The sequence below is a fragment of the Paroedura picta genome, chromosome 2 (assembly GCF_049243985.1).
Source record: "Paroedura picta isolate Pp20150507F chromosome 2, Ppicta_v3.0, whole genome shotgun sequence".
NCBI lineage: Eukaryota > Metazoa > Chordata > Lepidosauria > Squamata > Gekkonidae > Paroedura > Paroedura picta.
This window is the reverse complement of record NC_135370.1, coordinates 21,374,484-21,400,122: the sequence shown is the minus strand read 5'-3', so window position 1 is coordinate 21,400,122 and position 25,639 is coordinate 21,374,484. Positions and strand designations below refer to the sequence as shown.

Genomic DNA, 25,639 nt, shown 5'->3' with positions numbered 1-25,639 from the left:
AAGGGGGTCTTCTGATTTTTCTAAATTTACTTGATACTGGAGCTTATCATTGGGACCCAACCTGTCGAGTCTGACAACAAGAGGCGACGATGTTTAGACCTCGCAAGGACGTCATCATCGGCAGTTGACAGCAGATGGTGAGGACGTAATGCTGGCGGCATCCGCCATCAATGGAAAGATGATAAATGCTATCAGCAATCAGTCATCAGCGAAAGTGGCAGGGACAATGTTGCCAGCAGATCCATTGGCACCGGAGCCAAAGGCTCGAGATCATGCTACAGAGCTGCCATTGATGTCAAAGGGTCATGCATTGGTGATATGCTTGGGAATTGAATAGGTAACGGCAGGCTAGGGCTCGACTTGGACAGCATCCCCTCGACGCCAGACACATAGGCGACAGTGAGGGAGAAAGCTGCCTCATAGTCTTCTTAGAAGCAGTCGATGGCAGGTGGGAACGTCTCCTCGATGGAGCCACAGCCAATTTTTGTTTTAGGGGGCTCAGAGGCTGCTCTTTGTTCAATGGCCTTATCTCTCCCAGAGAGGCCTGTAGAAGTCGAGGGATCCAGGGAATCAACAGCCATAAGAGACCTTTTCCACAAGGCTTCCTTCAAGCTCCTTGCTCTGTCATCCCGGGTCATGGGGGTTAATTTCTTACATGAAGGGCAGTTGGTAGTTGAATGCCCTTCCTCCAGACAGAGCAAACAAGAAGAGTGGCTGTCAGTCTGGGCCATTTTGGCACATTGAGCGTGCTTCTTGAAGAACACAATCAAATAAGCCATCTAGTATCTGTATTCCGAAATTTTCACAGAATCACAGAATCATAGAGTTGGATGAAGCCATGCAGGCCATCTAGTCCATCCCCTGCTCAACGCAGGATCAGCCCAAAGCATCCAAGAAAAGTGTGTATCCAACCTTTGCATGAAGACTGCCAGTGAGGGGGAGCTCACCACCTCCTTAGGCAGCCTATTCCACTGCTGAACTTATCTGAATTCTCACCACAACAGAAGTCTGAGGTAAATTTGACGAGCTAGCTGGCTAGCGTCCTTCTCCTGAAGCTGCAAAAACAGGATTGAAGGGAGAGTGCTGCCCCTTCCCACACCATGTGACTTTGGGCAGGAAGTCTCCCTGTGAGAGAAGGGGCAAGCACTCTTGGAAGCTTTAAAGCTTTAAGCTGGCTAATTATGTGGCTAGGCTTGGCAGTGGTCACCACAAAACTCACCTGAGCAAAGTACTATTACATGACTTGGCCAAACTTTTTTCCAGGGTGTCAATCCCAGTCTGCCTACCTGGAGTTCAATCACCTTCCCCTTTGTGGGTTCTCCAACGGTGATTCCTTGAGAATCTGGGACATGTAGTCCGCATTGAGATGGGTCTTGCTGGATTGATGTAGCACCATAAATCTGAAAGGGAGTAGAGAGACACCGTCTGAGTACTCAAGGGTTGTTATTTTTCATGCAAGACATCTACAGCAAAGGAGCATGGTTCACCACCTGCGGGAAGGGATTAAATAAATAATATTGTAAGGCACCAATCACCCATTTGATAGCTGCCACCTTTTTTTCTGACAGTAGTATATTGTTCTGCCAGCTGCAGCTTGGATATTCTTGCTCTTTTATTTGAGATAACTTGCTTCCTAATGCCTAAACTGTCTGAAGCAGGAAAGATTGCTCAAAATCCAGATTCCATAGCACCAACGTCTGTGTTAAGCTCTCTGAGAGCCTCAAATGCCTTCTGAGAGCTAGAAATCCATCATATTGTATTGGGTTGAATTTTACAAAGTCTGTCTTTTAATGGGCTGGTAAAGGTTGCAAAATGAGGAATAAATTTACTATTGTAGCCCAATAGTAAATTTTACTATTGTAGGCTTGGTCAAAGGTTTAGTACATATTTTAAAACATAAAAACACAGTTTAAAACAATGCAAACCCTAGTAATTCTAATAAGAGTAGTGCTCCCATAGAAAAGTTAGTGGAGTGATTCAGTTTTTTTAAGATCTAGTATTTCCCCTGGTAGAGGGCCCAATTTATTGTTCTGCTTGCTCATTTTGGCCTCAGTCATAGGCTTGGTGGAAGAGCACAGGCCTGTTGGAACTTTGGTAGTTCTGAAAGGGTTTGAATCTTTGCTGGCAGCTCATTCCACCAGGCTGGAACTGGGACTTTTTCAGCCAAGTGCACTTCTTTGGGGCCAGGAATCACCAAGAGATTGGAATTAGAGGAATGCAACACTCTTTGGGGGACATACTTGGAGAGGTGGTCCTTTAGATACACAGAACCCAGACCACAGAAGATCTTAAAGATCAGAACAAACACCTTGAACTTGACCCAACTCAACTGGCAGCCAATGTGGTTGCTGGAGGACAGGTCAAATATGGACCCTCAATGGGATCCTGGCAAAGACCCAAACAGCTGCTTTCTGTACCAGCTGTAATTTCCAGATCAGAGTCAAGGGAAGGCTGACATACAGCGAGTTACAGTAGTTCAGTCTGGAGGGACTGTGACATGGATCACTGTGGCCAGGTATTCTCGAGCCAGATTGGGTGGTAATAGCTTCAATTGATGTAGGTGGAAAAACATCTGCCATGCTGCTCTAGTGATCTGTGCCTCCATAGTGTCGAGGATCACTCCCAAATTACTGACAGTGAGTGCAGCTGTCAGGTACACCTTATCCAGGCTGGATAGTCATAACTCCTCTTCTAGGTCCTTCCTCCCTAGCCACAGGACCTTTGAATTTGCAGTCAACTTCTGGTGACTCTGCAGGAGCCATTCCGTCATAGCTTCCAAACATGTGGCCAAGGACTCAGGTGGTGTGTTCAGCTGGCCACTCATTAACAGATAGAACTACATGTAATTCATGTACTGGTCACACCCATATCTGCAGACCAGCTGTGCATAATCTTGGTAGATAATTGTGGTACCTATGGTTGAGGCCAAATGTACCCCTCTTGGGTCAGGGATCAGCAGTCTGCTGGAACAGGTGGCACGTAATGCCCTTCAAGGGGTATAGTCAGGCAGGCAGGCTCTCAGATACACTGGGCCCAGATTGTGAAGACTTGAAGGTTAACACCTCAGGGCAATATCAGGCTGAGACCAGGAGTTGCTGCTGGACTCCCATCTGGCCAATAGACTGCTGGAACTACACTCCTGCCTCCATATCACACTGGGAATCCTCCAGCTATTCTGGTCATCAGTGATCAACCCCTAACTCACTACTACTGCTTTCTGTAGCCTTCCAAGGTATCATCACTTTCCTGTGTGGTCAGGAACTGTGGATCCCATTGGCACTATTTAGCCAAATTTGGGTCAATAGGGGTCAGGTTCCTGGCCATCAGAAATTTCTCCAGTCTCTATAACAGGAGCAGCCTCCTCGACCTTGGGCAGTCAATTCCTGCAGGGCTCTTCAGAAGTCAGGGGTATTTCCAATAACAAGGGGTATAGCAGGTTCTTCACCATAGCCAAGTTGACGCCAGACTGAGAGCTTCTCCATGAGGGTGTTATGATGCCTGTACATAGATGTGGTAACAAAGGCTCCTCTGTTGACTGACTGTTGTCCTATTCCAGTCCCTTGAATGTCAGCATTTACTGTAGAGTCTCTAGGTTCATCCAGAGGGTGTTCTCTGCCATCAGTCACCAGAAAGTTCTCCCACAACTCCATCACTTTTTTAAAACCAGAATCCTCCTCAGACTGTTACTTGAACTCCTTTTTATACCTCTTGTTACTTCCTTTTTTTAAATAATTTTGTTATTTATTATTATATAAAGCATTTACAGAAAAATTGAGAAGAAAAAGCGACCAGCTGATATGGTTTGCCATCTCTTTTAACATACATATTCAGTTCCCATCACATATTATTCCTAATCTAGAAGTTTTTACCATTTTTCTTAGCCAAGTGATTGTTAATACATATGAGAGTATGATCTGTTATAAGAATACATTCTGTTATTATCTTAAATGATATTAGGTCAGTCCCCTTCATAAATTGGCCCTGACCCAAGAGTTACTACTGCCGTCTTGTTAATGCCTATGAAGTATGGTTTGTCATCCTCTTTTAGCATACATATTGACATACATATTCAATTCCCATCGCATATTAATCCTGATCTAGGGAGTTATTACCATCTTTCTTAGCAAAGTAGTTGTTGATACATATGAGAGTATAATCTATTATAAGGATATATTCTATTATTGTCTTAGATGATATAAAGTCAGTTCCCTTCATATATTGGTCCTGTCCTAAAAGTTACTGCTGCTGTCTTTCCCACAGGAAGCCAGGAGAATACTCCATTGTTCAACTCATCCTTCAGGTGGTCGCAGAAAATGAAATTGTGTTTTTTTCCATAGTAGAGTGTTTCTGATTGTCCTTCTGTCAGGGCCAGAGAAATCTCTTACTTGATTCTTGCTGCCAGTCGCCTTTGAGTTGGCTCTGAATACTTTATCAATCTGGATCTCTTCCTCTGGTCGCACAGGAATATCTCCTGATAGCTTCCTGGTTGCTGTCGCTTTTGAATAGACTCTTTTTATTTTGCTGATCCAAATCATTTCCTGCTCTGAATAGACTTCCAGGTTTTCGGTGCTTTCCTTCCTTGAATCTGTTTTCTCAGGTTCTTCAAAGGTACTTTGGGTTTTTACATCTCTGGCTCTCTCCCTCTCCTGTTGATTAACTTCCAGACATTGAGTTTTCGTTTGATTTATTATTGGCAAAGCTATATCAGCTGTTCTCTCCGGGCCGTCGGCTCCGTACAAAAGCTCCCCCTTAATCCCACGGATTTCCTTTTCCAGCTTATTGACTGCTTTCAGTATCTTTGAGTTCCCTTCGCATAACAAATGGAAAAGCTGTGCCTTAGTTAATTTCTCCATAGTTCCAGGCAGTCACAAATTAGAAACAGAAAGTCTCGTACGGTCTCGCGGGAGCACGAGCGATCCCAAATTATCAGTTTGTCGATCTCCGTATCAAGTCAGTTACCCCCACTGAACTTTTTTCAACAAAACTTCAAAGTTCTTTCTTTGTTTGGTTAGTGGGTATAATTAGCTGGGAGTCTCTCACTCGGCGAAAGAGGGAATTCACTTGTAAATTGGTTGAGGAGGGGGGGGGGGAGAGCTTGTGGAAAAAGAAAGGGGAGAGCCAGAAAGCTTTCAATTCTTACTGTTGCAGACTCCAGCTTCTGTCAGCGCTTCTGTCAATCTGGTAAAAGATGGTCTGGGAAGAATGTAGGGTCAGCTGGTCGTTTCAAGCTTGTAAAGTTGTTTGCGACAAGGACGCCATCGTGACCTTGAGCACACGCCACTATTAATCCGGGGAGTTCGGTCCCCCTACCTCCCCACGGATCTGTAGGACCCTCAGGATGCCGTTCCCGGTTCCTGGGGCGACCGGCAAGCAGATTTGCGTATCTGCTCAGGTCAGCCAGGTGCAGAAGCTCCTGACCCTCGGCATGGCTGAAGAGCTGAACAGAAGTCCAGCTTTTTATGGCGCCATCTTCAGTCGACTCCCCCCTCTTGTTACTTCCTGAGTCTTCTCCTCCTCTGGCCATCCCACCACCATGAAGTCCTGTCCATCGGGCCTGGGACTTGCCTGTTGGACCCCCAAGGTAGCCTGGTGGCACCCAGGTCCAGGAAACCTCACCCCAAAATTAGCCTGGCCCTCTGCATGGGCTTAGCCCAACCAGATAGCCCTGACACCAGGAATAGGCCAGGCTGAGTTGTTCATTTCCACTGTATGTCTGCTGTCGTGCCTAATAGCCTCTTCCACCTCTCATTGGCTGTTGCCTGTCTCCTGAGGGCATCCTGCTTCAGAAGAGCATGTTCCATGGCTCGACCCAGCAGCTCCTGGGTTCTGCTTGCTGCTTGTAGCCACTTTGGGTTTCCAGCATTTCCTTGATGCCTTCCTGTGATTTGGAATGACCAGGTTCCCTTCATCCCAGATTACTTGCTGTGTCTTTGTCATACCTGCCAGCATTCTCTCCTTCCTCAGGCCTCCTCTCTGAGTATGACGTAGGGAAAACTGTCTGGAAGCAGTCAATCCCAATGAGGTGAAGGGTGAGGCTGTCTTCATGGTATCTTCCTAATCTTGGGTTGAGTCTGGACCTTGTGGGGCCAGGTTCAAACACAGGGCAATGTTGCCAGTGGGAGGGAAGGAGGCAGAGCTAAGACAGTGTAGTATAAGGGATAGGGTATCAGTCTAGAACCTGGGACACTGAGGTTTGAACCCCTGCTCTGCCCTGGAAACTTGCTGAGTAAGAATGAGCCGGTCAACCTCTCTCACTCTCATCTACCATGCAGAGAACAAAATGGCAGAGAGAAGAATGATGTAAGCAGCTTTGGGTTCCTCACTGAGAAGAAAGATGGGGTAAAAATAAAATAATAACTAAAGATAAAGATTAGGAGAGGTAAAGGAAAGGTTGGTGAGTGGGAAGGAGAGAAAGGAAACTCGGCAATGGGACAGGGTATGGGGACTGCCAGGAGGACAGAGGTAACAGTTTGGGGAACGAGACATAGGAAAAAATGAAGTATTCCCTGCAAGTCCTGTGAGTTTCCCACTTCTCTATGTTAATCATAAAATCAAAAGCTTTTGGACTGATGAACTAAAATACATGCTGCCAGGAGTAAACGGATAGCTTTCTCCTTTCTATGGCTACTGACCAGTTCAGCATTGACTATTTCATTCATCAGGCTCCATGGGTTGATGTTCAGGTTGTTGTTTGAGAATGGGATCTGTCTTCTGAAAGAGTAAGAGAGGGTTGGATTATCAGAGGAGAATTATACCTGTTGTTTTCTCTGTCTCTGTTATAGGAATGCTGAATCATCACCCACCTCCCCCTGACAAGCCAATAAGGCAACCATTTTCTGTCTTGCTTCTGGACATTGAGAAGAGTCCAGTATAGCAGCACACATAAATGGGTCACATCCTCAGTCTTGCTGTATGGCCTACAAGTCAATGTGACAGATCCATGGGAATTTTGTTATGCCCCTATCCTGTGTAGGCCCAGTTAGGGCCCATAGCACTACAGCCAGTGGAACCTTAGCAATACACAACTGGAGCTGTTACTCGTGCTGCACAAGTAACAGCGGAGCACCCTTCCCAGGGATAGTTTGGAACTTTGGAAGCAAGTGATACCTTCCCTTTTCTGAAAACATTTACTAGTATTATCCTGAACTCTAAACTTCGTTGTAAACTGCACGGAGCTTTTATTCCAACCCCAGATCGATTCAGTCCCTGCCCTCTACACAGAATGCGATTTCCATTTGGATATGGGGCGATTAAAAATTTCCTTCTGCAGCAAGAAGGATTGATCCGGAGTGACCCCACCTTTATTGTGCGATATCTTAGAGTGCTTTTAATCCTCAATATCCGGATTGGGAAACAAGCTCCGTGGTAGAGAACCTCTGATAGGCTACACCTGGTCATGTGACACACTTGCCTTAAAGGAGAAGCCCCTAATTGCTCTCAACTTCTGTCGGTCCTGGATTTTTCCTCCCTCCTCTGCCTTTTTCGATCTTCTCCCCCATCCACTCCAAGAAAAGAAAGATGCTCCCTGCTTGGCTCCTCCCCCCCTTCGAGAAAAGAAAGAAAGAGGCTTGGCTCCCCCCCCTTCTGAACTACCCTAACCATGTGCAGAAGACTTTCCTGTTTCAATGGGGAGGGGGGGAAAGAGGAAGATCCGAGTTCAAAGCGATCTGAATTCAACAGGATTGACAATGGAATAAAGAAAGTAAGTGCAGACTCTGCCTTCCTTAGCATAAAAAACAAAACCACCTTCTAAAAAAGTGAGCATACTTTTATGAAAATTGAGTTATTTACATGGTTCACATTCACACAAACATTTATGAGACTTGATAACAGAAAAATCCTCAATTATTGTGATTTTGTAGCCAGAGAAGGGGAGTGTGGTTCACCACCAAGGATAAAGGTTTGTTTGAAAGATAGTATTGTAAACTCCCTATAGCCCATTTCACCGCTAGTGCCTCTTTTTCCACCGTGGTGTATCGGGTTTCTGCTGGCTTTAGCTTCTGGCTGATAAACAGATGTTCCTCTCCCTGGATCAACTGTGAGAGCACAGCCCCTAACCCCATGCCGGATGCGTCCGTATGTAGAAGAAAAGGGATTGAGAAATCAGGATTCCTGAGAACCAGACCTTGGGTGAGGCTGATTATAAGTTTCTGAAAGGCCTCTTGTTTGGTCTCAGTCCAGTGTATTTTATATGGCTCCATCTTTTTAAGATAATCTGTTAAAGGACTGGCCACCGTGGCATAATTTGGGATGAACCAACTATAATAGCCTATAAGCTCGAGGAACCATCTTAACTGTTTTTTGGTTATTGGCCTTGGACTGTTTTGGAGTGTTGTAACCTTTTCTGAGAGAGGTCTTAATTGTCCTTTACCTACCAGGAATCCTAATTTTTTCTGCTCTTGGAAGCCTATTTGGCTCTTTTGGGGTTAATTTTTAGTCCTGATTTCTGTAATGCTGTTAGTACAGTACTAATGCAAACTGTTGACATCCTATAGGGCCTGATCCACTAGTCTTTGAAATGTGGCAGTGGCCTCATGCAATCCGAATGGCATACGTGTAAACTGAAAAAGCCCTTGAAGTATTGCAAAGGCGGTTCTCTGCTTATCTTTATCACTCATGGGAACCTGCCAATAGCCCTTAGTTAAATGTAAACCGAGCTGCCCCGAGTTGTTCTACTAGTATATCTGTTCAGGTCATTGGGTATGCATTAAACCAAGTGACCTTATTCACTTCTCTAAAATCTACACAAAAATGAATGGTCCCATCTGGTTTTGGTACTAAATGGGGCCATGACAATGGGACTTCTCCAATCACTTTTGGATGGCTGTATTACTCCTAATTGAAGCATGTCTTGGACCTCTTTGTTTACTTCCTCCCATCTTTTTCTAGGTAAAGGCCTCCAAGTCACACATGGGTTCTGCGAAGATCGCAGGCCTGCCACGGAGAAATAACTAGCCAGCTAAAGCAAAAAATTGCTCCCTAAGAGTGTTCACCTCTCCCCTCACAGAGTGATTTTCCCGCCCAAAGTTATGTCATGTGGGAGGAGTTAGCATTCTCCCCTCAGTCCTTTCCCCTTGCCGTTTAGCGGGACAATCAATACGTAGCGGCCCAGCGGGGATGGAGGGAGGGTTGTGTGACTGCACAGAAGACCACTCGATGAACAACAGTTACAGGTAGGTGCAACCCTGTTTTCATCTTCGTGGTTTCTGTGCAGTCCCACATGGGAGATTAGCAAGATGACTCACCAGTGGAGATGGGGTGGGCTACGAGCGGAGTATAGATTGTAAAACCTCTTTCCCCACCGCAGCATCCACATCAAGGGAGTAGTGGCGTACGAAGGTACCAGGTGTTGACCATGTAGCTGCTCTGCAAATGTCTAGAATTGGGAGACGAACTGCAAATGCTGCCGACGAAGCTTGTGCTCTAGTCGAATGTGCTGTAAGCCTCATCGGACATTCCAACCCGGAAGCCTTATAAGCATGACTGATGGCTTGTACAATCCATCTCAAAACAGTTTGGGCAGATGCGGCCTTCCCCTTCCGTACACCACGGAAACAGACAAAAAGGGATTCTTCCTGCCTGAAGTCCTTTGTCCTATCTAAATAAAACAGTATAGCTCTACAAACATCGAGTGTGTGCATTTGTTTTTCAAAATTAGACGTGGGATGAGGAAAAAACACCGGGAGCACTAGCGATGGGCCTAAATGGAACTTAGATACCACTTTAGGTAGGAAAGATACGCTAGGGCGTAAAATAACTTTGTCAGAAAAAAACTTGTAAATATGGAGGCACTGAAGAAAGGGCTGTCAATTCTCCCACCCTACGAGCTGAAGTAATCACTACGAAAAACGCAACTTTATTTTATTTTAATTTTTAAAATTTTATTATAATTAATAAATAACAATCAACAGAAACGCCCCACCAAAAACAAAATTCACTGCAGCACAACTTTGGAGCTTCATAAACCATTTGAATCCTGCAGACAATGTCCATTTCATGTATTACATCTGCGAAAAACGCAACTTTAAATGATAAAAAACAAATCCAGTAGCCAAAGGTTCAAAAGGTTTATATACCAGTCTTGATAATACAAGAGATAAACTCCATTGCGGCATTATAGGTGAAACCGGCAGAAACATGTTTTTCAAAACTTTAAGAAACATGGATGATAACGGGTGAGAAAACACTGTTTTTCCGCCCACTCCATGATGGAATGACAAAATTGCAGCCAAATGTACCTTGATAGAGGGGTTAGAGAGGCCTCTATCTTTCAATGTTATGAGATATGAAAAAATATTATCAAGGGCACAAGAAAATGAGTCATATCCAAATTCCAAAGCCCACTGTACGAAACTCTTCCACTTGTTAGTATAGGACCAACGGGTGGAAGGCCGTCTAGCTGCCTCTAGAACCTTTTGCATGTTCTCGTCCCTCATGTCCCCACTCTCCACACGGTTAGATGGAGGGATTGAGGGTTGGGATGCAAATACTTCCCCCGTGTTAATAGGTCTGGTTGGTCTGGGAGATGGATAAACCGTACCTGAGATAGGCGGAAGACTGGCGGGAACCAGGTTTTCTGTGTCCAGAATGGGGTTACACAGAGGCATCGGGTGTTGTCTGCCATCAGTTTTGTTACCATCCTTCCTATCAATCCGAATGGAGGGAAGGCATAAAAAAGGAATCCCTTTCAGGATAGGAGGAAGGCGTCTCCTAATGAACTCGGGTCCCTGCCTCCACTTGAACAAAATTGAAGACACTTTGTGTTTTGACGTGTGGCGAAAGGGTCTACTGACGGTTGACCCCATAGCTGCAATATTGGAATTAGATAACAACGGCTGAGGGACCATTCTGAACTAGATTTATGTCCCTGCTCAGCACGTCCGCCCACGTGTTGTCTCCTGCAATGTGAATGGCTGACAGCATTGTTTGGTTGTCTATGGCCCAGTTCCATAATCTTATAGCTTCTCGACACAGTCAGGTAGACCTGGTGCCTCCGTTTCTTGATGTAAAATACTGCTGCTATATTGTCTTAAGTAATGAGTACGCTCTTTCCTCTTGTTAATCCTGCAAAGGAGAGCATACCTTACTGCTTTTAATTCTAAAACATTTATGTGAAGGTGTCTTTCCCTATCACCCCAGAGACCCCTGGTGATATGATGGAGACAATGTGCTCCCCACCCAGCAAGAGAAGCATCCATATACAGGATTAAGTCCTCCATTACATGAGAGAGTCCACCAGGTAAGGGACCGCAAAACTGAACATGAGAATCGTTTCCATCTAGTGACGGAATGTGGCTTGCATACTGACAAGAACCACAGTGGAGCGGTCACATCCGTAGCCTAGCATAAGGCGTAACAGCAGTAGTAGATGCCATGTGTCCCAAAATAGTCTGAATTCCATGGTCAGACTGAGATCTGACTTTAGAGAACGCGATGGCCAGTGCAGAAAGATAAAGATACAAAAAGCCTTTATTGGCATAAAGAATATTACAGGTATGGAAATACAAAATAGTACAATTATAAGAATCAGACAGTCACTCAATTTTGTTAAAAACAAGGAATTCTAAAAACCTTTGCTAAAAATTTTGCAATGTGGGCGATCTGCTCAGGATCCTTGCTATCAAGTAATTTATTGATCACGGCCGTGTCGTTACTATGGAATTGAAAGGAAGATAGAATGTCGGATACCCCCTGGCGGTATAGGGCAGAACATAATAATATGCGGAAGGAGATCAGGGACCATACAGCCGTGAAAACGTAGTCTCTCCGCTAAATGAATGCGGTTAAACCTTCCTAAAAGAACATTAGAGGGGAAAGAGTTCAGCCGAGCAAATAAGAGTGCTTTCCTGTCAGAGAAAGCTTCAATGATAGTCAGGTAGGGGGGGATAACTTTATATAGCGGGACAATATTCCATACACGGGGAGAGCAAGATGGAGAAGTAAATGACAGTAAGGATTGATATTCAATGTCCTCTAGTCTCCTTACTATAAACTTATAAATACTTTTCTCCTCGTGGTCCATCAAAAAATGTATGTCTAAGCCCAATGAGAGGAGTTTGTTAGAGAGTCTATGAGACCACTTGGAGTTATGGGGATCGCTTAGCAGGGCAGCTAAAAGATTATTTGAATGAGCCCTAAAATGAAAACTGATCCAGTATCTAAAGGTAAGAGACCAGGCTCTGGTTTCAAGTCTCTGTTGGCCCAGTTGCAGAAAGCTTAGAGGCCCGCGCAGTAGGCAGATATACCATGCCCGTCTCTCCATCTAGCAAAGCACCAATAAACTCCAAACAGTGTGTTGGAGTGAGGTGCAATTTCCTTACATTGATATTAAAACCTAAAGAACGTTCTTCCACCGAATGACCAACAAGAAGCCAGTCATCCAGGTACGGGTAAATTTCAATACCTTGTTTTCTCAGGTGTGCTACAACTGTGTTGGTAACTTTTGTGAACACCCTGTGGGCAGATGCTAAACCAAATGGGAGAACTTTAAATTCATAATGATTCCCCCCTGCACAAAAATGCAGAAATTTTGTGTAGGATGCATTAACAGCAATGTGAAAATACACATCCTTCAGGTCCACCTTGGCAAACCAAAGATCTTTTGATAAGAGGGGAATCAACTCTGTAAATGACAACATACGGAAGCGCTTAACTTGTATAAAAACATTTAGAGCGCGTCAGTCCAGGATAGGCCTTTCCCCTCCATTTTTCTTATCAAGAAATAGTGGGAGTAAAATCCTCCCGAGGAAGGTGAAGGACCCAAACACACCACAGCACCCTTATTCACAAGGTCAGCCACCTCTGATAAAACATCAGAGTCATACGAATCCCAGTGTGCAGGAGGAACATTAAACCTGGGGACATTTGAAAATTCCAAACTATAACCATATTTTATTATGGAAAATACCCAAGAATTAAGCAATATAGAACTCCAAACAGGTAATTTGGTAGATAAATCAGCAACAGCAATGGACGGACCCCCTAGTCATTGCGACTGAGTCTGCCGTCCACGGTTATCTTTGTCAGGCATATTCTGCCGATTACGCCGTCCTCCTCTTCTCCTGTGACCTTGCTGGAATCGAGGAGACAGAGAGAAATCTCTGGGCTTGGACTCTTATAAGGCCGAAAAGACTGAGAGCGGTAAAAAGGACATTCCCAATGTCTAGGTTTGGATGGGGCAGATGACGCTCCAATGCCTAAAGATCTCGCCTGCAACCTATACCGCCTTATCTTCTACACTACAGGACCTTGTCTGTTTTGGAGCTAAAGAGTTCTTCCCCTTCAAAGGGAAGATCCTCCAAAGCAGATCTTATCTCTGAGGAGATGGTGGAATTTTTTAACCATAAGTACCTTCTCATCACTAAAGAAGTATCCATGATTCTCCCCAAACAGTCCACAGTAAGTCTAGCAGACTGAACCTGTTGTTTCACCAAGTCTCTACCCTCCGTAAGTAAAGCCTGCACAAAGGGCCTCTGATCCTCTGGGAGAGATGCTAGATAAGGCTCCAGTTTTTCCCACAGAACCGCTTAGTAGCGGGTCATAAGGGTTTGCAGATTAGAAACCCTAATGGCCATAGCAGATGATGTATAAACCTTTTGGCCAAAGGTATCTAATCTTCTACCCTCCTTATCTAGAGGGGCGGAATGCTGATCCGCTTTGCCCTTCCCTGGAAGGAATGCTGAAAAAACAGAAGAGGCTTTCAGGTGATTAAACAGAAAAGTCGACCCCTCCTCTTGAATTTTATACAAATGATCAATTTTCTTGGCCGAAGGCTGAAGACGGACATTGCCAAACCCTTTCTAGCACTTCCGTTACACCTCTAATCAGAGGCAGTGCCACCGGACCCCCTTCAGAGGAATATAAAAATTCCATGAGGGGGTCCTCTGATTTCTCCAAATTCACTTTATACTGGAGACTCAAAGCATTCGGCATTCTAATCAATTGCTGGGCGTTGGGCTTATTGTCATCCGTAGGAGACTTTACCACAGACTCCCCCACCTTATCAAAGGGGGAGGTTAAGACATCAATATCAGACTCATACTCAGAAGCAGAGTCAATGTCCAGAGTTTTTTTCAGAATGTGCCCTTCGACATCGATCATAGTCAATGAGAATTCTCGACGACGACAACGCAATTTGCGATGAGGACCGTCAGTGACAAGCCCGGTCTTCGACATGCCACTTTGCGGACGAAACTGGGGCTAGCAATGTACTTCGTCGACGACGAGACTTGACAATGGCAGAGCTAAGTTCATCGGCGGTGGGACGTCCTTTCCCCATCAACGCCAAGACGCTGGCACCAGCATTGGCACCCAGAATTCCGACGATAACTCTGATGACGACAAGTGCCGACGGCATCTGGGTCTCACAGGAGAGTCGTCATCTGACACCGAGGGCGAGCGATGACAGTACAAGGTTGGCAGCGAGTGTTGCATGATGCTCGGCGTCAAGCCAGACCTTTCCACATTAGACGAGCGTCGACGACGACCAGCAGATGGCGATGTTGAACGCCGCCGAGAAACCGACCTCCACTGCAACGCTTGTTCAGTGCCCGGATGAAGCACAGGCTCGTTGCCGGCTGGCGGTTCTACCATCGACGCCGAAACTTGGCGCAACGGCGAGGCACTGAAAAGCTGAATCACCGTCGATGGAGTCGGTTCACGCCCTCGAGAGCGGCCGCTTGACGCCAATCACGTCAGCGACGGTGAGGGGGAATCTAGCCTTCTGGCCCTTTTAGACACCACCGAGGCTGACGGGGAACGATCTCGTGATGGGGTAATCACCCTTTTCTTCTTTTTCTTCAAGGGCTTTGAGGCAGCTCTTTGCTGTCTTTGCAGATGTTGGGCCCACAGACATAAAAGGGCCAGCTGCCTCCTCAGGTCTCAGGGATTTTTCCCACAGGGCAGCTTTTAATCTCCTCGCCCTATCATCCTTGATCTTTGGAGTCAGTTTTTTACATGAGGGACAATTAGTTGTTGAATGTACTTCACCAAGGCATAAATAACATGAGGAACGATTATCCAACTGTGCCATTTTGGCACCACATTCCCCACACTTCTTAAAAAGTGCCATTATATTGAATTGTAAAATTTTTTACCTCACAAAATTATCTGAGGAAATACCAAGAGCTAGCTGACTAGCGTCCTTCTTCTGCAGAGGCAAAAAAGGACTGAGGGGAGAGTGCTAACTCCTCCCACATCATGTGACTTTGGGCGGGAAAGTCACTCTGTGAGGGGAGGGGTGAGCACTCTTGGGAGGCAATCTTTTGCTTTAGCTGGCTAGTTATTTCTCCGTGGCAGGCCTGTGATCTTCGCAGAACCCATGTGGGACTGCACAGAAACCACGAAGATGAACTGTTGGTTCATTATGGGGTGAAGGATTTACCCAGCATAGCACAGCCTGGAATGGGGGTCTAAATGGTCCTGGTTTGGCTCTGCCTCCCCGTTGACTCTCCACATTCTTTGGGCCAAAACTAGTTGAGGTGACTATTGTTTTTGAGTGATTGGGAAGGTCTTGTCCTCTCCCAATTTCCCTATGAGTTTCCTTAAAGTCAGCCGCCAGAAAATTTTTCCACAAGACCACGGCTTCCTTTAGAGATGAGGGTTTGGAACTGGCGATCTAATGACAAGCACAGGGAGGTACTACTTGGAGTATTTGTTCTAAGATGAGTTCATCTACTATGGTAGTGGGTTTTAACCACCGGGTAGTAGCATCTCATATGGAGGACCATTGTCCATGGGGTCACGATGGGTTGGACACGACTTTGCACCTAACAACAACAACAAGCAGCATCTCATAGGGCTGACACTACTGCCTGAGTCTGGGATCCAGGTTGATAAGAAAAATTCTGAAATTGTTGACGGTAGGTTTCCCTGGTGATTTCATATCTATCAAGAATGGCAGCTTTTACTTTCTCATAATCTTTGGCCTCTTCTTTTTCCATGATCCTCAAGGTGGTCTGAGCCTCCCTCGTGAGGTATGGGCCTAACCAGAATGCCCACTGACTATGGGACCATTGGGCTACCTCCACCAATCTCTTGAACACTTCTAAATATGCCTCAATGTCATCCTCAGTGTTCAACTTTGTCAGGGGGATCTAGGAGGGTCTTCCCAACCCCGTATCAGGAGTTGGAGGTGCCCTACTGGAGTCTATCAATTGTTGGCCAATCTACTTCATCAATTGAGCCTGATGTTCAGCCAACCAATTGCCGAAATGAGTCAACTCAGATACTGGTTGTTGGGGAGGGACAGAAGTGCCCCCTGAGGCATCCATCGGGGTGGTTTCCATATTTTCTTCTATGTTGGTTATCCCCCTTTGGCTTTCAGGGTGGTGCAAAATCCACATTGAACTTGGGAATGTGTGGTCGTCTTTTCTTTGGGGTTCTGATGCCCACATTTTCCACCATGTTGTGAGGGGGTTGGCTGCCCTGGGAGCCAGGTCCCCACTCTGCACCTTGGTAACTCTGCAGTTGGTAACCATTAGAGTGAGGTAAATCTTTAACACAATCATGACAAGGGCAGGGATGTGACACTCAAGGGCCGAGGGGCCTCCTCATTGGCCGCTTGGCCCGGCTTCGCCTTGGCTGCCAGGGGACTGACCGCTCAGAATGACCCCTGGATACTCACCGAGAGGGGTCCTTCTCCTTGTAGATCAGGAGGACAGCTTGGTGGGTGATTTCCCATCTCTCTTTGAGGGAGGCAGGTCAAAGAAGAACTTCCTGTCTCCCTTGTGGGAAACGCCCTCCTTGCTCAGTCGGATTCTTCCTGAGCCATGAAGTTACTGATTTTCACTCTAGAACCAAACTGTCATTTGATAGAACATGCAAGGAAGGACCAAACAGGAAGTCCCCAACTAAAACTATGCAACAATGGACGTGTCTCCATGGACCCTATGAAAAACTCATGGCGCTTTGCGCACTCCATCTTTCTTTCTTTCTTTTTTAAATTATTATTATGAAGGACTCAGGTCAGCCACCGGGTGGGACAAGCTGTCCTCCTGATCTACGAGGAGAAGGACCCCTCTCGGTGAGTATCCAGGGGTCATTCTCCCTCTAGAATAGGAGGACAGCTTGGTGGGACTTACAAGAGCAGTCCCAACTCGGGGAAGGAATCAACTAGAGTCCATCACATGTTGCAGGACCTTGCGGCCAAATTCCGCCTCAGCCACCTCCAGGGCCTCTATCTTATAATGCCTGGTAAAGGTGGAAGGGGTGGCCCAAGTAGCGGCCCTGCAGATCTGCTCCACAGGGGCCCTGTTGGCAAGAGCAGCTGAGGTAGCCGCACTCCGCAAGGAATGTGCAGTGATGCCCTCGGGCACGGTCCTGCCCTCAGCTCTGTAAGCCTCCACTATGCAAGCTCTAAGACTCTTGCTAATGGCAGCCTTGGACATGGCCGTCCCTGCTCTCAATGAAACCACAGACACAAACAAGGTCTTGGTCTTCCTAAGCTCCACAGTTCGTCTAATGTAAATCTTGAGGACCCTGTGGACGTCAAGCTTGTGCCATCTCCGCTCCTCATCGGAACTTGGCCTGGAAAAGAAGGAAGGCAAGTTAATCTCCTGGGATAGGTGGAAACTTGAGTCCACCTTAGGCCTAAATAAAGGATCTGTCCTTAACACCACTCTAGATTTCTGAAACACACAGAGGTCCTTCTCAATGGAGAGGGCTCCCAGCTCTGACACCCTCCTAGCCGAGGTGATGGCTATGAGGAAGATAGTCTTGAGTGACAGTCTAGACAGCGGAATGGAACTAATTGGCTCAAATGGTTCTCTGGATAGGGCGTTGAGCACGACACTCAGCCTCCAGGTGGGGAAGTGATGCCTGGGGGGAGGCTCGGATAGCGCTGCCCCCCTGAGGAACCTGATGATGTGCGGGTGACGGGAGAGAGGGACCCCACCCTCCAGACCTAACACGGTGGAAAGGGCTGCCACCTGTCTACGTAGGGTGCCGGAGCGTAGGCCGGATAAAATGCCATCCTGGAGGAACTCCAGGATCTGCTTTATTTTAGGATTGTTGGGATTAATCGACTTCCTACGGGACCAGCAGACAAAAGCCTTCATGTGCAATTATAGAGCCTAACTGTGGATGCTCTTCTGGAAGCTAAGATTGTGCTGGTGACCGCCGCACTGTAGCCCCTACTGCTTAGGGCCCTCCTCTCAGCCTCCAGGCGGTCAAGTTCCACCATTCTGGACGAGGATGGCATAGTGGACCCTGCACTAGGAGATCTGGGATGATTGGTAACGGAAGGTGCGACCCCTGGGACATCTGTATGATGGAGGAAAACCAAGGACGTTTTGGCCACCAAGGAGCCACCAGAATCACTTCTGCTCCCAGTAGCTTTACTCTGGCTAGGAACCGCAGCTGAACTGGCAGCAGAGGGAAGGCATACAGGAGTCCCCTTGGCCAACTTGCGGTAAGAGCGTCCGTGAGGGCGGCCTTGGGGTGGTAGAACCTTGTGCAAAAGGACTCCACCTGAAAGTTCAGGTGCGATGCAAAAAGGTCCATCCTCGGAGTGCCGAAGTGACACACTATGTTCTTGAATACTGATCGATTGAGGCTCCACTCTGCCTCCTGTAGCTGTTGTCTGCTGAGCCAGTCTGCCTGTATGTTCAGAACTCCTTGAACGTGTTCTGCCCTCAACGATGCCAAGTGTAGTTCGGCCCAGTCCATTATCTTTTTGGCTTCCTTCTGGTGTCTGCCCGAGCGAGACCCCCCTTGATGGTTAATGTAAGCCTTCGCTGCAATATTGTCTGTGCGGATCAGCACATGAGCATTCTTTATTCCTTCCAGAAAGGCCTGCAGTGCTAGGAAGATTGCTCTCAGTTCCAACAGATTTATGGGCAGCCTGGATTCCTCCACAGTCCAAACCCCCTGGATCAGGCAATGGTTGAATGTGGCTCCCCAACCGGAGAGACTGGCATCCGTGAAGATCTGCCGAAACTCTGGAACAAAAAAGGGCTTCCCTGCTAAAAGGTTGCTCTGTACTGTCCACCAACAAAGACTCTGTTTGGTTTGAAGGTCCAACTTCACTGAAACATCCACCTTCCTGGCTATTCTCTTCTGGAAGGGACGTAGAGCCTGCTGGAGAGGGCGAGCGTGAGCACGTCCCCACTGTAGAGTCTCTGAATTGGATACCAATATGCCTAACAGACTGCCTAGTTGCAGGAGCTTGGATCTTTTGGCCTTTATGATCTGCGAAGACAGGAGTACAGTTCGCTGGGCCTTGGATCGGGGAAGAAAGAATTCCATGCTCCTGGTGTCGATCACGACACCCAGGTGTTCCAGGGTCTGTGAGGGAACTAGAGAGCTCTTGGGAAGGTTGACTACAAACCCGAACCTCTCTAAGTTCTGGATCACCCTGCTGGTAAATTGTAGGGACACCTGGCGGGATGGGGTGTGTATGAGCAGGTCGTCCAGGTATGGATGGACATGGATTCCTTCCTCTCTTAGGAACACTAGGACATTGATTAACACCTTGGTGAACACCCTTGGTGCGGTTGATAGGCCAAAAGGTAGGGCCCTGTATTGAAAGTGCCGCCCCCCTGCGCAAAAACGCAAGAAACGCCTGTGACCCTGAGCTATTGGGATGTGGAGGTATGCCTCTTGAGGTCTAAAGACGTCAGATACTCGCCGCTTTGGAGTGCCTCTGCAATGGAGCGGAGTGTCTCCATCTGAAATCTCTTTAGACTGATGAAGTGATTGACAAACTTCAGATCTAGAATAGCTCTCCAGTCTCCATTCCTCTTGGGGACAGTAAAGAGAATGGAGTAGACACCCTTTCCCTGCTCCTGCAGTGGAACTGGCTCTATGGCTCTGATGTCCAGTAGGTGTCTTATGGCTCTTATGGTCCTGCTTAACTTTTCTGGATTCCTTGAATCTGGGGACTGAATAAATCTGTCTGGTGGGATGGATGCAAATTCTATTATGTATCCCTGGGAGACTAGATCCTTTGCCCAAGGGTCTACCCTAGCGTCCAACCAAGCCTGGCTGAACTCCTGAAGGCGAACTCCCACTGGTATGGGCAGTGAGTCATGCCTTGGGAGACTTGTTTCCCCCCTCAGATCTGTCTAACTGCCCCTGCTTGAATCGGTTGGGCTTGTAACCAGAACCTCCCCTTCTGAAGCCCTGTCTGTTATATCTCCAGGAACCTCTTCTACCTTCCGGTCTAAACCTGGGGTTAGTGTTTTGGCTGCGGAAGGCGGTCGAAAAGGGTTTGCCATCATGGCAGATATGCCTGGGCATTGCTCTCTTCTTGTCTCTGGTCTCCACCAGTACCCTGTCTAGTGCTTCCCCGAAATGTTTATCCCCCTGGAACGGGTAAACAGTGACCTGTGTCTTCGAGGGTCAGCCTGCCAGGCCTTCAACCAGAGGATGCGCCTTGCCACCGTAGTGGACGCCATGGCGCGAGCTGCAAAAACGATGGTATTCAGAGAGGCATCTGCGTTGTAAGCCGAGGCCTTGAGGATCCTATTGGTTCCCTCCTGAATCCTGCCCTCAGTCTCTGGGATCAGTGTCAGGAGTTTCTTACACCAGGCCATAGATGCCCTGGCCACGATGGACGCTGTTGTGGCAGCCCTAATAGCCATAGCCATAGCTTCACGAGCCTTGCGTAGGGCTGCCTCCGACTTTCTGTCTATTACATCCCGAAGGTATCCTTCCCCATCCTCTGAGACCAATCCGGATGTCTGGAGAGCTGCCACAGGGCCATCAACAGCAGGAATCTGCAGCATAGACTCGGCATACTCTGGAAGATCATACATCTTTTTAATAAAAGGAAACTGCTTAGTAACAATGGGCTTTTCCCACTCAGCCCTTATCTTTCTCTTAAAGGACTCTGGAAGGGGGAAATTAGTTAGGTTAGTCACGACCTTGGGGAAAAATTCCCCACTCCCCTTGGGCCCATAATACTTTCTGGCCTGCTTCACTGGAGGCTCTTCCCCCGAATACTTCACGTCCAATATAGAGATAGACTTATTCAGTAAAAACTGGAAGTCCTCAGCATTAAAAAATCTTTCAGACAGTTGGGGGACCTGGATCGGCTCCACCTCCTCCTCGTCAGTAATAAATTCCCCTTCTTCTCTATACCTCTGCTGCAAATCCTCCTCTGAGGACTCAGAGTGCTGGCTAGGGGCCTGATAAGGTCTCTTCTGTGCCGCCTTGGTGGGCCAGCTAGTGCTAGGCCTGTCATGGTGGGAGGAAGATCGTCTCCTATGTCTCCTGGTATCAGGGGAGGAAGAAGGAGACCTGGATCTGGAGCCTCTTGGGGGGGAGGCAAGTTCTGCCTACAGAATCTTGCGATTTCTGCTTGCATAGAGTTCTGCATGAAGGTGAAGAATTCAGGGGGCAGATTGAACCTCTCAGCCATTCCCCTTACATTACCCAAATCCTCGACTGGGCTCTGCTCCTCTTGATGGCAATCCACATCTTCTCTCCTCCTCCTCTTTGCCGGGCAGGCCGAGCCAGGATTGGGTCCCTCTCCCTTAGCTGCTGAGTAAGACAGGTTGGGGGGACAGCGTGGGTCCTTTCCCGCACGCTGGGTCTCAGAGCACTGAGGCCCTTCCAAGGGCGCTGGGGGCGCAGCCGAGCCTCGTGCCGCCTCCTCTGCGGCCTCTTTATGCTGCCCTAGCCCCTGTGCCTCCTGAGTGTCAGGCTGTTCATCCTCTGAAGCCATTCCAGAGATGAAGGCACAAGCCTCGGCAAAAATCGGCTCCAAAATGGCCGCCGCAAGCAAAATGGGGGGGGGGGAGAGTAGCCACGTGCTCAGAATAACCCCCAAGTACAGTCTCTGCCTTCTAATCTTGCCAAAATACTAAGAGGGGGTAAGGAAAAATTGAGGAGGGGAGGGTTGTGGCCCAACTAACCCCCCTTTAATCTTCTGCGCCAATCCCCCCACCCCTGTCCGCGCCCCCTCCCTTCACGAGAACCCAACGACCGCCAGACGCCTCTCGAGCCCCCGCCCTCCCGCCCCCACCCCGACCGTCCCTATCCCACAACCGTCGCCGTGACCCTACTTACCTTCAGCCCAGCCACCCCATCCCTGGCCCTTTTCTGCCCTTGCTGTGGCGCTGCGGGTAGGCCGCGGCGCGCCTCGCCTAGCCAGTGTGCCCTGTGCGGCCTCCATCACGCCGCCCGACTGAAATGGCCATGTGCAGACTCCCGCACATGCCTGGATGCCCTGGCTGACGCGGCCCCACGCCTCGCCCTGCCTCCCAGTCCCAGCTGTCCTGCGTCCCTGCGGCAGCATCTGCTACAGCGTCCGTCTCCCCAGCAGCTCTGGTAAGCTTGCCCGAGGACAGCGCACCCTTCTCCCACGCCAACACCAGCCTTTCCAAGTCGCCGCCACGCCGCTCATGTTCCACGCCCCAACAGGACGCTTTACATCCTGCATGGCTGCCCGCCTGCCCCGTGCCCTTCTCCCCGCCCCCGATTGGCCTCTCCAATTCCCGGCCTGTCGACGGCTCGCAGTTGCTCCCTGGCCGCCATGTCCCGCGTGCCGCCGGCCTGCAGGCTCGCAGGCACCGAGACCATAATCTAGCACCCGCTGTATTGTGACTACAGCGGGCTTGATTCCTAGTATACAATAAAACATATCAGCGAACAAAAAACAATGATAAGAATAAATGCAAGTCCTTCAATGCCTTGTCCTTTTAGACCTAAGCAAAATAACTGTTGATAAGAACTCAGCAACCTGCTTGGTAATTAAGCAGAGGCTAGATAGCCATCTGACAAGAATGCTGATTTTATGAACTTGTATCTGAACTTGGCTCCTGTGGCCTTTCCTTGCATGCCCAGGGAATTGCTGATTGCCACTGTGGGATGGTAGGTGAATTTTCTCCAGGCCAGGCTGGATTCTGGAGATGTTTGGTGGTGGTGGTGGGGAACACTTGGGCATGAAATTGGGGTCACTGTGGGCAGGCAGGTAGTTGTGAATTTCTACATTATGCAAGGGGCAGGACTAGACAACCCTGGAGGTACCTTCCAACTCTATGATTCTTTGGGATACAGAAAGAATTGGGGATTGTAGGGAAGTCTTACCGAAGGCTCTTTTCTGCAAATCCTGACATTTTATCCTTCTGGGTTTGCTCTCTGTCCTCAAGAACCTGCAACCAATACATTGAAGGTCTCTCATCAGTCACTCTGGCTTGCTTAGTCAAATGCACACCCCTACATCAAACTACAGTGACATGTCTGTCACTACCCATGTAAACCAAAAGAAATGTCACTTCCAGGACACTGGGGCAACACTCGGATATTGGGGCAAAAAAATCTATGGTAAATCTATGGTAAATTTGGCTTCTACCATAGAGGTTTTGGCCAAATACCAGAGCATTGCCCTGCCATCCTAGAAGTGATAGCATCATCTCCAGGTCACAAGGGCAGTTATGTAGACCTGTTGCTGCACGTGGGAGGGATGGCCCTCTTTACCTGGGTAAATGTCCTCTGCCAGCCAGCTGAATGGTAGGTACACCACGAAAAAAAGGATGGTTCAAATTGAGTACAACAGAAAAAAGAACCTTATCCTAGGCTACAATAAACAATTTCACAATGAGTGCAACAAATGTGTCTAATCTCTTCTTTTTATTTGAACAACCAAAACGGCCTCTAGATTATAACCATTTTCAAGTCAGTTTTCATCAATGGTTGTTTTTTTGTTTGCTAATGAAGTCCTTCAATAGGATCAATTCTTCTTGGCAGGATTTAAATTATATATATGTGGCCTTTGGCTCACAGGTACGGGGCAGTTTGTTGCACTCATTGTGAAATTGTTTATTGTAGCCTAGGATAGGTTCTTTTTTTATGTTGTTGTAGCCAGCTGAAAGAGCCTCTTGTGGCGCAGAGTGGTAAGGCAGCCGTCTGAAAGCTTTGCCCATGAGGCTGGGAGTTCAATCCCAGCAGCTGGCTCAAGGTTGACTCAGCCTTCCATCCTTCCGAGGGTGGTCAAATGAGTACCCAGCTTGCTGGGGGGCAAACGGTAATGACTGGGGAAGGCACTGGCAAACCACCCCGTATTGAGTCTGCCATGAGAATGCTAGAGGGCGTCACCCCAAGGGTCAGACATGACTTGGTGCTTGCACAGGGGATACCTTAACCTTTACCTTTAGCCAGCTGAATGGTAGCAGGGAGGTGGGACCTGACACTTGGGGATTGCTGGTGCCCCCAATGGGGGTTTGCTTACCCTAATTACCACAATTAGAATCAATCTCCAAAACAGAGATTGGTTACCCTTAAAGAAATGACTGCTTTGAAGGGTGGGCTCTACAATTATACTCAACTGAGGTCCCTCCCCAAGTGCTGCTGTCCCCAGGCTCCAAGCCCAGTTCTGCAGGACTTGGCAACCCAAGAGGTGGCCCTTTTTGTTGCTGGTAACTGCGAATGTGACTCTCTGTACTGATTGAGCCCTGGGTACCACTGATATATGGCACGGTGGCCGTCAAATTGTAAGTTCTGTGATCTTCCAATACAGCTTGTCTGTATCATTCACCTTTTACTTTCCATATTAATCTATATATATAACATAAACATAATTAAGTTGTCTCAGAGCCACATATTAGGAGACTTGACACTTTTGAGGTTAACATTTCCCTCCAGGATCTTGTGTCCTGCACATGGGAATATGGTTTTGTTGTGACTAGGAATCCTTCCTGACATCAACAGAAGGATACCTCTATGTTTCTTTTCATCAGTTGTAGCTGATGAACACTCTGGGTATTTCCACACATCTGTAAAGATAGATAATATCACCAGGAATACTACCTAATGGTTGTTAGCAGAAATGAGGGATAACCCCATCACTTGTGTGCGGAGAACAGTGGAATGTGGAATGCAAGCCCAAATTCCACAATCTTATGCCACCCCCATTTTGTGTATTGGTTAAGAGTTGCAGCTGCTAATCTGGTGAGCTGGGTTTGATTCCCTGCTCCTCCACATGCAGCCATCTGGGTAACCTTGGACTCTTCACAGTCCTGATAGTGCTGTTTCCACAGAGCAGTTTCTATCAGGGCTCTCTTAGCCCCACCTACCTCACAGGGTGTCTGTTATGAGTAGAGGAAGGGAAGGCGATTGTAAGCTGCTTTAAGACTCCTTTGGGTAGTAAAAAGCGGGGTATAAAAACCAACACTTCTTGTTACATCATAGTTTTAGTTTGGTAAATGGTGACAATCTCATTCCATCTTTCAACTGCGAAGCACCTGTATTGCCTCTTCATATTCCTTAATGCACTCCTCTACCTTCCGACTCTCACGTTTCATCTGAAAAAGAAACATGCCTTTAGTTACCCCTGTTTTCTTCTACCGTTCCTAGCCATGGATTTCTTGCTCAGCACAATTATAGTTTTTGGTTACGGGAATTCTAAGTGTTTTATTCCAGGTAACACATTAATGACATTTGCCACATGCCAAGTTGAATTATCTGGTACTGGAAACCTCATCACACAAGTTGACAAATGTTTTGTTGTTAATTTAGTTCAGGGGTAGTCAAACTGCGGCCCTCCAGATGTCCATGGCGTTCGCTGGCAGGGGCTCCTGGGAATTGTAGTCCATGGACATCTGGAGGGCCGCAGTTTGACTAGCCCTGAATGTTCTGTTAAGGAATGCCTGGTTGGCTGTAAGGTTAAACTTTTCTTATCTTGGGGGAGGGAGCTGTC

The 25,639-nt window shown here is 47.5% G+C and overlaps 1 protein-coding gene across 1 annotated transcript in view; it reads right to left on the bottom strand.

Annotated features, from left to right (window-relative positions):
• Positions 1-1,035: 1,035 nt before the first annotated feature.
• The window catches only part of LOC143830984 (uncharacterized), a 39,898-nt gene continuing 15,294 nt past the window's right edge, over positions 1,036-25,639 (bottom strand). The window contains exons 8-12 of the mRNA XM_077324201.1: positions 25,185-25,244; positions 23,032-23,096; positions 6,633-6,711; positions 1,287-1,400; positions 1,036-1,125 (exon numbers count right to left, since the gene is read on the bottom strand). Of these exons, the coding sequence (XP_077180316.1) occupies positions 1,036-1,125; positions 1,287-1,400; positions 6,633-6,711; positions 23,032-23,096; positions 25,185-25,244 (408 nt within the window). The remainder of the gene's footprint in view (positions 1,126-1,286; positions 1,401-6,632; positions 6,712-23,031; positions 23,097-25,184; positions 25,245-25,639) is intronic.